This window comes from Crotalus tigris, unplaced genomic scaffold (assembly GCF_016545835.1).
Source record: "Crotalus tigris isolate CLP2741 ecotype Arizona unplaced genomic scaffold, ASM1654583v1 scf7180000024342.5246164, whole genome shotgun sequence".
In the NCBI taxonomy this organism is placed as follows: Eukaryota; Metazoa; Chordata; class Lepidosauria; order Squamata; family Viperidae; genus Crotalus; species Crotalus tigris.
The window spans coordinates 788,780-804,118 of record NW_024100512.1 but is presented as its reverse complement, the minus strand read 5'-3'; the positions used below and the strand labels follow the sequence as shown (position 1 = coordinate 804,118).

The 15,339-nt window shown below is 37.1% G+C and overlaps 1 protein-coding gene across 34 annotated transcripts in view; it reads right to left on the bottom strand.

Moving 5' to 3' along the window:
- CADPS (calcium dependent secretion activator) overlaps positions 1-15,339 on the bottom strand; it is a 448,877-nt gene that overhangs the window by 104,653 nt on the left and 328,885 nt on the right. For 24 of the 34 annotated variants that reach the window (XM_039326616.1, XM_039326619.1, XM_039326638.1 and 21 more), the window contains one exon: positions 1,132-1,278. The exons of the other annotated variants lie outside the window; for them this stretch is intronic. In XM_039326616.1, coding sequence (XP_039182550.1) covers positions 1,132-1,278 — 147 coding nt within the window. The remainder of the gene's footprint in view (positions 1-1,131; positions 1,279-15,339) is intronic. 34 annotated transcript variants of the gene reach the window in all.

The window sequence follows — 15,339 nt, the reverse complement described above, 5'->3', positions numbered from 1 at the left end:
GGGCAAGTAAACCGTTGTGACATCTTTTCTGGATTCCATCTTTTTTTTAAAAAGTGCATGGAAGAACAGTATTTTAACAATAATAGAGGCAGCAGGACTGGGGAGAGATGGTTTTAATCTCAGGCTATTTAAAATACAAAAATGTTCTCCATATTGAGATAATCTCTTCCCTTTTGCCAAGATGAACTATAATTTCCACAGCCAGAGATGAGGAGTTACCCTCTTGGGTCAGTTTGCTCACCCACAGAATAAAGGTTAATTAACTATGTTATTGGAATCATTAGGACCCCATGGCAATTCAACATAGGCCACACGTGTCAAACTCGCGACGTCATGTGACGTTGCACGATGTATCAGAACTTTTTCTCCATTGCCAGCGGTTTTGTCATGACACATGTGGCCCGCAGGCCGGCAGTTTGACACACCTGACATAGGCCATCGGTTTGCTCTCCAGATGTACAGGACTTCAATTCCCACTATTTCAAGCCAGAGTGAACTTTGACAGTTGAGGTTCAACACAGAGAAGGCTGTGATCATTTTGTTTCCCATGTAGCTATAGGACTAATGTGACTGATTATTATCCAAGATAACCTGGGAAAATTAACTAAACAAGAATAATTGGGCTAAATTTATATTTTCTAGAGGCCTCCCTTCCAAAAATGAGAAGATTTTTATTATTCTGGACAATCATTCAGAAAATTAGGAACGAAACAAACAAAAACAGATTTTAGATTCTGAAGTAGTTAGTGAGAACCATCTCTCTCTTTTTGAATGCATAATGTTTTGTTTTTTTTAGACCCCCCCAATACATATTTCTTGCCTCACATTTAGAAATATATACGACCGTGGGATCCTGGAAAGACCAATTTTAACCAGAAAACAGAATTTTTTTAAAAAAAGATCTTTCAGTTTCGTTCAGTTTTGTCAAATAATACGAAAATGCCCATTCTGCCCAATTTCAAGGCCTGCTGTCCACCTTTCGGGAGATTTGCAGTAGGCACATGTCAATTAAGGCAGCTCCTGCAATATTTCTCTTTTCAGATCTGTTGATTCGAAATGAACAATTCATATTCATGCCAAGATTTATTTATTTATTTGCTTGAAATGAGATCTCTTGAACTGAATACACACTCAGCATCATAGATAGCCGCCATCCATGACGGTGCAGAAAAGGCAGGCATTTGAGGAATGCCTAGTGGGATGTTAACTGGTAGATTTGGAACTTTGGGGAGGTTCACATTTGGTAGGTTCACATTGGGCAGATTACTTGTTAAGCTCCTGTGGAAGAAACAGACAGAAAGGAAAAAAATACCATCACGGTGACGATGCTGATGCGGCAGAAGCACAGTGGAACTCAGAAAGAAATCTGCAAAGTTCACAGCAAGACAACAATAAAAAAAAAACCCAAACCAAAAACATTTCAGAGAGAAGCATGAGTATGGAAGGCTTTAAGTGTGGGGATTAAGGGCTTTGCGTTATTTCAGCACTCTGCAATCACAAGTTGCTAAAACAAAAAGAGAGAGAAAAGAGACTGCAAGGACAAAAACAAAAGAAGGGACATTTATAAAAGAGCAACTTAAAACATTGATACAGAAAGACAGAACTTAACTGTTACCACATTTTAAAAACTGTAGAGTTTAACTAGGTCTTAGATGAAAGACAAGGAACACAACTCAAATGATTTTAAATGATCGGCATGTAGACTTGAAAGACAAAATGGCACAGCTATGCTAAAAAAAAAGTCTAATAGGACTATTTTGTAGATTTGGTTTAGCAAGTGAATATATGGCCAGGATTTTTCTCTATGTAGGCATTTTATTCCCAACACCATACATTTTATATGCCATAGGCAGGTCCCATCCACGTGAGGTGGGTGGCCATATAAAATCTATTTAATAAAACAAACACATAATAGAGTGGCAACATATGGGATAGGGACCTGCCTATGACATATCCCATATCCATACAGGGAAGGCCTTCCCAATAAAAAATGGGATTCCCTGTTTTTCAGTTCAAAGCTTTCTTTTCCATTCAAACAAACAGAAAATGTACATATGCAGGTGATCTTGGGCCTCCCTAAGCAATTGCTATGAACAATTTATTGGCAAAGCTATAGGACTCCGCTGAAGGGCAAAATTGGTCTCACTCACATTGGAACTGAGCAACTATGAATCTGGAATCGACAATGACTTGGTGGCACATGAACAAACCAATAAATCAAATCTTTCTAGATATTATGGGCCTCATAATATAGCACTGTACAGAGACTTTGGAGAAATTGTACAATTTTAAGAACCTAGAGGAGTGTGTAACTTTTATAACAAAATTGCAGATTCAAAATCCATGTTGGATGAAGTACATGAGGAATTTGATGGGCTTCCATAATTTGCAAATGGAAGCATGCAGTCTAATCTTGTGCATATTGACTCAGAAATATTTTGCTTTGAGTTGAATCACAATTATGTCCAAGTACGTTGACAGGAGAATGGGCTGCACAGAGAATATTATATATGTTTGTTCAGATCAAAGGAGTATCTACTATTCATAAATAAATATACAAAATATTTAACTTATTTTCAAATGTACAGCAAAATAGCATGAAATTGACATTGCCATGAAATCTAGACTCTGTGCAACAAATCCTGATACCAACAGAAGAAAATATTTATTTCTTTGCTTCTGCTTCCCCACAGCTCTATTCTGATCTTCAGAAGATTATGCAAACATTGTTTCTCTGTAGTTGTTGACAAAAACTTGGTGAATGCATCTAATATCTTATAGGAGCTCACTTTGATTAAGTGAGCGATTATTGAACATATATACCACTTCAATCAGGATGACTCTACAGTGTACAGCAGTGTTCATCAAGTTTAAGATGTGTGGATTTCAACTTCCAATATTCCTCAAGCTACATGCTGGCTGGATAATTCACACATGCTGAGGTTGACAAACACTGGTGAACAGTATACTGTACATTCCCCCAAAACACCACTATGCAAAATAAAATAGATTGAAAATCTCTGCACATAATACTCTAAATGCTGAGACGAATAGTCTGCTGAGTTCTAGTCTTCTGGACATATCTAGCGCTAATGAATTAACTCTTTGTTTCTCTTCAACATCAAGTCTTCACTTGTAGTGTGTAGACTGGCTCACAAATTGGATACAACTTGCAAAGAAGCTGTCATTCCTTAGTTTTGCCCAACATAGCAGTTAAGCTTAGAAGGAAGGCAGAAAGAAAGAAAGAAAGAAAGAAAGAAAGAAAGAAAGAAAGAAAGAAAGAAAGAGGAAGGAAGGAAGGAAGGAAGGAAGGAAGGAAGGAAGGAAGGAAGGAAGGAAGGAAGGAAGGAAGGAAGGAAGGAAAAAGGGAAAGAAAGGAATAAAAATAGAACTAATTATATGAATATGAAAGAAAGTGTGAGAGGACCTGGGATAATTTGTATTATGCTGACTGATTATGCTGAGATAATTCTGATTATATTCTCACTTTCCTCCCAGACCAGCAAATTTTACCAAAGGATTTTTTTTCCCCTCAAGGAATGGGAAACTTGGGAGAAAGGGATTGCCTATTCCTATAGAAAATTGCAAATATATGTGAATGTTCATCTTTAGGGTGAACACTAAGTCCATAATCTTAGGTTATCGATGTTTTCTGCAATAAGATTTGATTGATTTTCCCTTTGAACATATTATGATTTAATTAAGGTGAAATTAAATTACAATTAACCTACACATTATAGACTAGGCTCACTACTTCAAAAGATGCCACAGACATAGCCACAAAACAATAACCTTGTAAAAAGGAAATTTTCATGTGGTATTGATATCTAGAAATACATTCTCTGAGCATTATTACTATGCTAACAGGAAACAAACATTTGAAGACATAAACAGTGCTCACTGAGGACAGCTGGCTACAGCAGACATATTCCAGCAAAGACAGTAAAAAAATCACATATCATCCATCTCTTATATGAAATAAAATGATTTAAGTACCATCTGCCCAGTTTAAGAGAAGCAAAACTCCTATCTATCTTGCTATATTTATATATTATCTGTCATACTATGTCATTAAGAAATTAGTTTTAACTTCATTCTGAAAGCCAGTCTAGACAGAATCATATTCCAAATTATTAATCTATGTTTATGTACTTTATAATTATTTCAGAGTAGCAAACACTTCGCAAGCTTGGTTTATTTTCCTCTTTAATTGCATCAGTTTCCTGTCCCTATGTTAAAAAAAAATAGTAATTTGACACTGGAGAGACATTATAAATTCTGCATTTCGCCTGAAATGGCACATTGGGAGGGAAGGGGCAACAATACATAGTGACACAAAGAAACAATTCCCATGTGCAAAAAAGAAACATATTCTACATTGAAATTAAAAATAAAACAACTCTGGCCGAACATACCATTTTTCCCACTGATTTTCAGGGATCCCAACCATTGTATGGAAACAGATATAAATTGGTTTAGCATCAGAATTTACTACAGTGAACCTTTTAAAAAGACTGCTTCAAATCATGTTTGTCCTAGAATGTTGTCTTTAACGCCTTCAACTTTTTGTGCTATAAATTGGATATATCATAGTTGGACCATTTTTTTTCAGTTTTCTTATATGTAATACAAAATAGTCATCATTAAGTGGAAATCTCCTACTCCTACCATAATCACAGTTAAAGGCCTTAAACTTGACCCTGGTGGCTGATAATGACAGTAACTGAGAAAATGCAGGCTACTCTGAAGAGTCTTCCGCAGCAACAACATTTTCAAAAATCTTTTTAGCTCCTTCTACCTAGTTCAGTGTTTTGCAATCTATGTAACTTTAAGATATGTGGACTTCAACTCCCAGAAGTCCCCAGTCAGCTTGCTGGCTAGGGAATTCTGGGACTTGACATCCACCCATCTTAAGGTTACTCAGGTTGGGAAACACTGATCTTGTTTATCCATTGCTTTTCATTTCTACTTCCTACAATTTTGTTAAGTATAATATTTTTTAGTCCATTACCTGCTCATTACACATTTCCCAAGTATGTGAGTTACTGCTCGCTGATGATCACATCAAGGAAATAATCTTTATTTCATCCAGGATTGATTTTATCTTTTTAGAGTCCATGATACTTACGATAATTGGCTCCAAATCTATAAGATCTATCTTCTTTCTCTTCCTCTTTCTCAGAATCCAACTTTCAAGACCTACTACATCACTAAAAAAAGTCCTATTTTTATATACTGTTATCCTTCATGGTCTTGCCGAAGTATACTCTTTATCTAGAAGAGCATTAAAGCATGGTTATATACTGTATAATCTTCACTTTTGACCATCAATGAAGAATGCAGACTGATGTTACTTTTGCCTACCGGTACTTCCAAATTTACATTAATCCAGTTTTTTAAAAAACTTTTGAGTTCTTACTTTAAATCTTCACTGCTACATAATGATGCTGCCTGCTTTTCTCAACTTGTTCATATTTCAACCTCTGACATCGATTCCCATTGTGATATTTTCCAATCCTGCCATTCTTATACTTTAGTCACTGTTTAAGTTAAATGGATATGGGGACCACATGCATCTTTGCCTCATTTCCTTCCCTAACAGGAACATCTCTGTTCCTCCAAATTCAATTTTTATAACGGATTCCTATTTACTGTTCACATCCCTTAGGGGAAAAAAAAAATCAAGTCTTCTGGTATGGCCAATGAGACTTAATATATATCACACCCTGGCAATATCTTCATAACGAGCTGGTACAACCAGTGAAGGGAGGATGAACTTGCTTTTATTTGCTCTCTCTATTCATCCTCTATTACCCCCTGTTCTGCTGCCCCTTTGCTTTCTCTAAAACAGGTCCATTGATTTGGCATTTCTCTTTCCACTGATGGTCCTATTCTTCCATTGTTAGATATTAAGTAAACTTTGTTTGAATAAAGAATAAGGGCAATGCGTCATTCATTTGTATCTCACTTCTTTGTTATTGGCCTAGACCAGGGGTGTCAAACTGCCGGCCTGTGGGCTGGATGCATCATAGCGAAACTACGCCCACTCCATTGCCGCCAATGGCAAAAAAATCACAATATGTCGTGACACGTCATGTGACGTTGCAAGTTTGACACCCCTGGCCTAGACAATGATGTTTCCCAGGCCACAGAAATTTGTTACATATTGTGTTCCTCTTTTAATTAAGGTCACAATATAAAACTACAGAAAAGATTCAGGAGTAAGAATTAAAGCATTAAAATTGATGAAAAACTAGATAAAACTTGCTGTTCCTTTGTTGATATTTCTGGCCACTTTCTTTTTCTTTAAAAACTAAGGCTACAACCTAGAATATGGTTATGGGCTTTGGGTCTGAACATTTCCTTCCTTTTTTGCCACTTAAAATATCTCTAATATTTTAACAGGAGTGGCTTAGCAATCTAAATTGGAAATCATGACACGCTTTATATTACAATTGAGAAGCTGTTAAAGTTTTCAAGAACCTTGCACTCATTAATGAAAAATAAAGACACATACATCTTGACATAAAACAATCAGATGTAATATATCAAGTACTTATTATAATATTCATTGTTATTTACTTTGTTTACCATTCTGTTTTTAATCTAATAAAGATTAAATCTAATAAAGATTCTTTATTTATTTTTTTCAGAATCAGACAAGATAAATACTGGACTAAAATAACACAATGCAGATTTAAAAAATGATTTTGACTTTTATGTTTTTGCTGGGTAAACTGATCTTATTTATGTGAATTGCTTTTGGCCACTTGTATGAAATAAATAGCACCTTGTCATTACTGTAGAGCATTGCAGAACAGGAAAAAAAAGCTTCTCTATATAGTACTCTGTAGTTTCCTTGGCAGGATTTTTGGGAAGTGACTTGCCATTGCCTTCTTCCTAGGGCTGAGAGAAAGAGAGTGGCCTAAGATCACCCAGATAGCTTCATGCCTAAGGCAGGATTAGAACTCTCAGCCTTTTGGTTTCTAGCCTGATGCTTTATCCAATACACCAAACTAGTTTACTTCTTCTAAATATTACTCTGTTTACCTGTACATGAAACAGTAAAACTCTATCCCTTTAGTGGAATTCATATTTGAGTAAGATAGTATAGAATATTGCTATGGGTTCTGTATTACCTTATACACTGCTAATCAGTAAAGCTCACTAATGTTTTACACACAGTCAATATTATCTGAGACTTTATGGAACAAAGTTCCATTCTGCATTTGTTCTTGAGCTGAGGGGCCCTACTCATAGTCACTTGGCTGTAGTCATCTCTTGAATGGATTACTGCAATGTGCTCTACATGGGGCTGCCCTTAAAGAATACTGAGAAGCTTCAGCTGGTGTAAAATTCACTGGTGTGAGCAGTTAAGGGTGTCTGTGGCTTGGCACATGTAACACTACTGCTCTATTAACTGCATTGGTTGTTTGTATGCTTTGAGGTACTTCAAGGTGCTGGCAGATACCTTTAAAGCCCTTCAGCCAGTGTCATCTGTCCTTCTTCTTAGGTCTGGCAGGAGAGGCATTCTCTAGTTCAGTGTTTCCCAAACTTGACAATTTTAAGGCATGTGGACTTCAACTCCCAGAATTCCACAGCCAGCAATGCTGGCTGTGGAATTCTGGGAGTTGAAGTCCACATGCCTTAAAATTGTCAAGTTTGGGAAACACTGCTCTAGTTCATGTCAGTATGGAAGTGCCATCCGGAGGGACCCAGGACGAGAGACATTCTGTTGTGCTGCCTATCCTCTGAATATCACCTTCCCCAGACATCAGACTCACCCTGACCTTACTGGCTTTTCACAAGGTCTTAAAGACCAGGCTGCATTATTCATCCTAGGGCCCTGATGGTATTGATGAGCCCATTAGTTGACAGCATTAATTGTAGTTATTATTAGCATTGCTCTGGGTTGTTGTTTTCAGCTACTATTCGTATGATTTATACTATTGTTATATTGTTTTTATTCTGTTTTGGTAGCTGCCCAGAGTCATGGATTCGAGATGGGTGGTCATACAAACAAAGAAATAATTTCTTTTCTATATCTAGTCTTTCTATGGTTGGGATGCATCTCTCCTCACTCTTATTACCTACATGAAACTATTGGCCATCTATCTTATGGAGCATTATCCATTTCCCATCATCGTTTAGATGGCTCTGATTCAGATGGCTCCGATCTTACTGGCCTTCTCTTGAAGACCTGGATTTTCCCCTCAGGTATTGGGCCAGGAGGGTAGCTGAGCTTGGTATATAACAGTGTTTCCCAAACTTGACAATTTTAAGGCATGAGGACTTCAACTCCCAGAATTCCACAGCCAGCAACGCTGGCTGTGGAATTCTGGGAGTTGAAGTCCACATGCCTTAAAATTGTCAAGTTTGGGAAACACTGGTGTATAATATTGATTGGCTGCTTTTTTAACTGGATTATTAGAAAATTGAGGAGTCCTTGGTGCTCTCTGAGGTTGGTTGGTTGGTTTTTTGCAGATATTTTGTTATATAACTAGGATGACATCTTCAGTGTTGGGAAGAGAGTGAGGTTTACTCTCTATTTATATACAGGGAATCACCTTGTCAGTACTGGTGGGACTGTTCTTTTTGGTTCCTTGATTAGGCTGTTATTTACTGTTTGATTGCTTGTATCAAAATCAGAAAAAACCCAGCAAATTCCACAGCTCAACCCCGAGTTACACATATTCTCTTCTATCAGTATTAGGAACCTCTGTCACATTACACAGTGTATGTATGCATTATTATGGAGGTGGGAGGGATTGGTTACAGATATGTAACTTGTTGCTTTTATTCAGATATTGTCATGCTTTTATATATTGTTAGCCAGCCACAATCACTATGTTCAGATGGGTGACTATGTACAGTAAATCGTTTAAATAAATACAACCTACATTGAATTGATGTGGAATATTAGTCTGAGCTGAGCTTTCCTTATGCACATTCTATGTCACGGGTGTCATGTGACGTGTCACGAAGTATCGTGACTTTTTTTCCCACTGCCGGCAATGGGGTGGGCATGGTTTTGGCGTGATGCATCCGGCTGTGGCAGTTTGACACCCCTGTTCTATGTCATATAGCTTAAAATCAGATTGGTGCTCTATTAAATATATATACCACTATAGCTAGACTTATTCCAAGATCTATCTTTTCAAAAGCCTGTTACAATAATCTGAAAACCTTATTCTTCCAAGAAAATCAAACTAACTGTAGAGACCATCAGTCTAGAACTGAATGAGAATCCCAGATAGCCTTCTTCAGAATGAATGGCCTGCAATGAGCTTTGCTGGCTGAGGAATTCTGGGAGTTGAAGTCCACAAGTCTTAAAGTTGCCAAGGTTGAGAACCCCTGATCTACAGTATCTTCCTAGGAAATTATTTGGAAGAAATATCTTGATCCTTGGGCAAAACCAGTGCTTCTCTGCTATTCCTTAAAGCAATCCAATATTTTTCCCCTTTCGGTTTCCATGTGTAATTAAAAAACAAAACAAAACACTGAGCTGATTTGTAAAAATGGCAGCATTTTTTTTCCAGCTCACACAGAATCATTTTTGAAGTGTTTTGAGGAACACGTCTACCCTACTACTAATACAGGTAGTCCCCGGCTTACGACCACAATTGAGCCCCAAATTTCTATTGTTAACTGACACATTTGTTAAGTCAGTTTTGGCCCGTTTTTATGACTCTTTTTTGCCACCGTTGTTAAGTGTATCACTGCAGTTGTTAGTAGCAAGGTTGCTAAATAAATCTGGCTTCCACATTGATTTTGCTTGTCAGAAGGTTGCAAAAGGGGATCCTGTGACTCCGGGATGCTGCAACCGTCACAAATATGAATCAGTTGCCAAGCATCTGAATTTTGATCACGTGACCACAGGGATGCTGCAAAGATCATGAATGTGAAAAATTGTCGTAATTCCCTGTTTTCAGTGCCATTGTAAACTTTGAACGGTCATTAAATAAACTAGTGTAAGTTGAGGATCACCTGTATTTGCTGCAATTGTATCTTTGAAGCCTGACCAGCAGCCAAGCTGGAAACTAAAAGCTTGGCTTCTTTATCTTTGGCCTTATTGTAGCTCTAAACTTTCTTTCCTTTTTCCTTTCTTTTTCTTATCCTTGGGTCCATAAAACTCTGAATGCTTGTACGTTACTCTTACACTTGAATTCTCCTTAAGTCTACACACAATAGCTTTGCATTTGAACGTGAAGTTGCTGGATTTTAACTTTTCTAAGTTCTGTATAAAACGAAGCCATGACTTTTTGCAATTGAACTTCAATCTAATTTGGAATTGCGGTTATTTGTTCAAAAGATGGTGAAAATATACATAATTGAGAACTATTCATGCATTACTGTGGAGGAAAAATATGTTAAAATGCATACGTTACACAAAGCAAGAGTCAGTTTGGCAGAGTAGTTAAGGCACCAAGCTAGACTGCGAATGCTACAGTAATTCTGCCTGAGACACAAAGCCAGTCACCCTCTCTCAGCCCTAGGAAGAAAGCAGGGGCAAAACTTCCAAACAAATCCAGATAATTGACATGAGTCAAGAATGACTTGAAGCCCCCACACCCAAAAAACCTGGGAATAATTTTATTTAGAAGCAATATATACAAAAACATATGGAAAAGCACTTGGAAAAACCACATTAAATCATATCACAGTGTTTTGCAAATCTAAATTGGATTTATTTTTCCCCAGTGATTCCTGCAAAGAGGAATAGAAGAAATCCCGAAAAATGCCTGATACTGACTCAGAGTGTTTCTCTCTCTAGCTCAGGAACGTTTATTTTTGAGGATATGGGATAGGTCATCACACTTTATTCATTTTTTAAAAATGTTCTCCAAGGAATGCGAAAGTCATTGCCAACAAAAAGTTAACATCTTTGGAATTAGGAATGGTTAATTCCTATATATTTTGAAAACAGAAAAATATAATTACTTTATAGCTGAAATCGTTTTAAAAAAAGAGAAAGAAATATGCCTGAAAATCACTAGATATATGGATTTTTGTTTAAAATTACTCATCAGCCTACTGAAAACGGATATGTTGCCAAGAAATTTCGACAAGTGCAACTTCGGCAGTTTCTGGCCTGCAAGTGTCTCGCAGGCTGTTCGCCCAATCTAGTTATGTCTTGTCAAAGCTGATTTCAACCCTAAATTCCTGTAGGTTTGAGGCAGAAATGTTTCTACTCGGAGATGCCAGGGACTGAATCCAGGACCTGGATGCAAAACCAGATAGGGTGCAATTGAACTATCTTGTCTCCCTCATCTTTTGAGGGCCCCTGTTTTACAATCTTGTGACATTTCTGTGAATCTGACACTCTTCTTCAAGATGAGCTGCATTCTGCCATCAGTGTTCTTTAGCGCATCGAGATCTCAATGGCGTAGAATTGATTGAGCACGGAATGCAAAGGCGACGCTGGCATGATCTCTTCTTTCATGCGCCTGTGTATATTCAATCAGCCTAGGAACAGATTTAACTTGCATATTCAGTGTTTTGGAAAATTGTGTTAGGGCTGCTGTCTTGCTTTGATTCATTTTCCCTGCACAGTTTTGCCCACACTTACCAGCTGTGTAACCTTTTGAAGAGCAAGTTAACTCATTTGGGTGAGTTTTACAGCTCTTGCCGAGCGAGCGAAAAATAAAATAAAACAAAAAAGAGAACATATTTGTTCGGCATTTGTGAAAATCTTCAAGGCTTGCAATGTTTATCTGCTTGCGTGTCTCACATTATTCCTTAGGTGATGCTCAGCATCTAGCAAAGAAAATACATCTTTTTTTTTTTTAAAAAAAAAGTATGTTCTAGTAGACAGCCATCTGGTAGTTCAGGAAAAGACCTTATATTTCAACCTTGATTTTCAGGCAGGCATCGTGGAAGGTCTGTTTTCAAATTTGTATATTGTGACAGAACATCCTGTGTACACAAGATAATGCACTTTCATCCACTTGACTTGACTTAATGATTTCAAGTGAGATAGGATCACCCATTTTCTGCCTGCTATCTCCAGGTAGTTGAAGAAAAGACAATGTTGAAAGTGTCCACCCCCCCCCTTCCCAGAAATAAAAAATGTTTATGGTGATGTCTTACTTGTTTTTACCCTGTGCAGAGATCATGTTAATAAATATGTGGCTTAGTGAAACGATATATCAACAGGATTTGGTGTCCAGGAATTTCCTCCAACAGTTTATAGAACCATATTGTACCTTGTAGTGGGATCCTGAGTTTTTGACTGCATAATAAGGGGGAAGAAAATCACAATAGCGATAAAACTGCTCTCTGTGCTGTGTTGAAGGATAATAACCGAGGCTGTGGAGTGCTGTGAATGTGAAGGGGGAAAAAAAATGCTATGGGGCATATTTGAAGGGTTTGTTCTTTTTTTTTCTTTTGGCCTTTGAATGAGTTCTGACTATAGGAGAAGTCCATATAATTTTCTAGGCAAGATTTCGGAAGTGGTTTGCCCTTGATTTTTCTTCCTGGTCCAGGGAGAGAACACAATTCCTTGGTTTCCATGCCTAAGACAGGACTGGAATTCAGATTTCCCTGCTCCTAGTCCAACTCCTTAAGCACTAGACCAAATGGGCTTTTGTGTAGTGCCTGTTCTGTGGGCAATTTCTTAAAGCAGACTGAGATCATGCTTTTGGAAACATCCCTTTGAATCCAATATGCTGCACAGACCTAATAAAAACATAAGGAAAGCATGGCTGAATCAGACTAGATTTTTATCTGGCCAATTTCTTGTTTCCCATCCATCCAAGAATCTGGTTTTGCAAAATATCTCTAGGAGGTGTTTGCAGATTCATCATGAAGATAGTACATAATCCTCACAATCAGTTTCCTTTAAAGTCTTGTTACTGACACCACAGCTATCCTCAGGCTTAAATGACTGCATTCTATATTTGAGTGTTACATTATTCAAAGTTTTCATGAAATTATATAAATTAGAGAGAATGTGATGGCACAACTATTGGAGGTTGAAGAAATGCTGGCAACCCACCAAGAATATTGTGATCTCAAGCAAATGTGTGAGCTTTTATGCTAGTTATATGATCAAGCCAGTAGCAAATAGTTAAAAATTGAGTAAGAATTCAGGGTTTTTTGTGAAATTGTCATACAGTAGCATGATGACAAGAAGCTATACTGTAGGTAGATATTAAAAACTTATCTAAGATGAATAGAGTCCTTAAATGCCAATTCTGCCTTGAACGTCCTTCCTTGAAATATAGGAAGAACTTGGAAACTTCAGTCTTCAATTTCCAATCTTAATATGCAGATGAAATATGCTTGTTTATATGTACATTCACTATATGAGATAGACAAAAAGCCACCTACATTTGCTTAGAAACAGAAATTGCTATTCAAAAGACATAAATCAGTACTGGAGTGAATTCTTGTAAAGAAGAGAAAAGTGATGGCAATCTATACCTTTCATTCCTATGAAGACAATGGGACTACTTTGGAATATACACATTATATAAACTAGCATGGAACTATTTTACCAGGTACCACATTAACAAAGTTTTAATTAATTTAAAATTAATAAGTGTACACACAATTGATTAAATATACATTTAGTATCGTATTTAGCCACAATATAATATAAAACAAGACATTATTTAGATTTTTTTTCCCTAGCATTTTTCTCGCAAATGCTAAATTTGCCTTTTTCTGACCAATCAAGTGTTGATCCATTGGTTACCACAGGAATTGACTGGCCAGCTTGTTGCATGAGTCTGGCTAAGAGAGAGAGTGGCTGGCCCAAAGTCACCTAGCTGGCTTTCATGCCTAAGGCAGGACTAGAATGCACAGTCTCCTGGTTTTTGTCTTAGTGCCTTAAGTACTCGATACAGTATATCAAATAAGTGGCATTTTATCTTTTCCCCTCCTACTTTTAGCTGCAGATCTTTCTAACCTTTGTTCGCGTATATCTAGATCCATCGGAAGAGAACCAATGTGGAAAAATGGCAGCAAAATGGTGACCAATGGGAAAGGAAAGGAATAAGAGATTTCACCCTTTTCCTGGTCCCAATACTCTCCTTTTGAAATAAATTTGCCACTGGAAGTGACTGCTGAGATTTTATTTTATGATTTGGAAAATAATATTCCAAAATATTCTCTTTTGGAAGTCTCTTTGTCCAGATGTGTTTTGCTTATGGAGATTTTTATAGAACTTCCTTTTGAAATGAAGTTCAGTATTAAATTCCATGAAAACTAAAAGCAAGATAGCTTGTGGAACACCTTTCACTGAAATTGCAGAATTATGATGTCACATCTTGTTGCTATTATTATTCAACCACAGCCTCAGCCAGTAGTTATTACTCAGGCACAAGAACTGACTGAATAATAGCTACAAGATTTTTATTCTTTGTCAGAAAAATGGTTGAATTTCAGACTTGGGTTGGATGAAGCCTTGGGATCATAGTGTTGGGATAGACCAGGGGTAAGCAACCTTGGCTCTTTTATGAGTCGTGGACTTCAACTTCTAGAATTCCTGAGCCAGCATGGCTGGCTTAGGAATTCTGGGAGTTGAAGTCCATGAGTCATAAAAGAGCCAAAGTTGGGATAGACGGATCTTGCATTCCTACGAAGAGTAACAATTTATTCTATTAATTATTCTATTAACACTTTCTGAACCCAAATATAAACCAAAACTGCAGGCTGAAAATTTCACTTTTTATATTTTGCCATTTTAAAAGAGGGCACAACTATGTATGTATGCTTAGAGGAAAATGTGCACTCATGCCTACTCCTCAAAGGATGGAAAACTATTATAAGAAAATGTATACCATTACGTATATGATGAAATTCTGCAGAATTGTATGCAGGTTTTTTTTTGTGCAGATTAGTTCCTAACCAGTTTGATAACTGAAATGTTGAGAAATGGGATGAACTGAAAAGAAAAGGTTAGAAAAATTAGAAACAGAGGAAATTTGCTATTCTCTAGTTATATGGGTTGGGCCTAAGACCAAAGAAGCAAAAATATTTGTCAGTAATATGGAACCTGCTTCCAGTGCCCCCCCCCTCTCTTAGACAACTGAGTAATACAATTTTTGAAACCTGAGCTGAAAGGCAAAACAATAAAAAGAAATACTTTTGGAACCATCTCTGAACTAACAAGATGATCCTTTGGGAGATAAGATTTTCATACTTGAATGATTTGTCCCAAAGTTGCTTTTCCAAAAGGCAACTGGACTTTCTTAGCTCTGGAGCACAAAAGACAAGAAAGTCCAGTTAACTTTTGGAAAAGCACCTTTGGGACAACCATGACCTGGATGTTTGAGAATCTCCATAGACACTTGAGTGACTTGTTCATTTTTATCATGCTACCAAGTGGAAAAT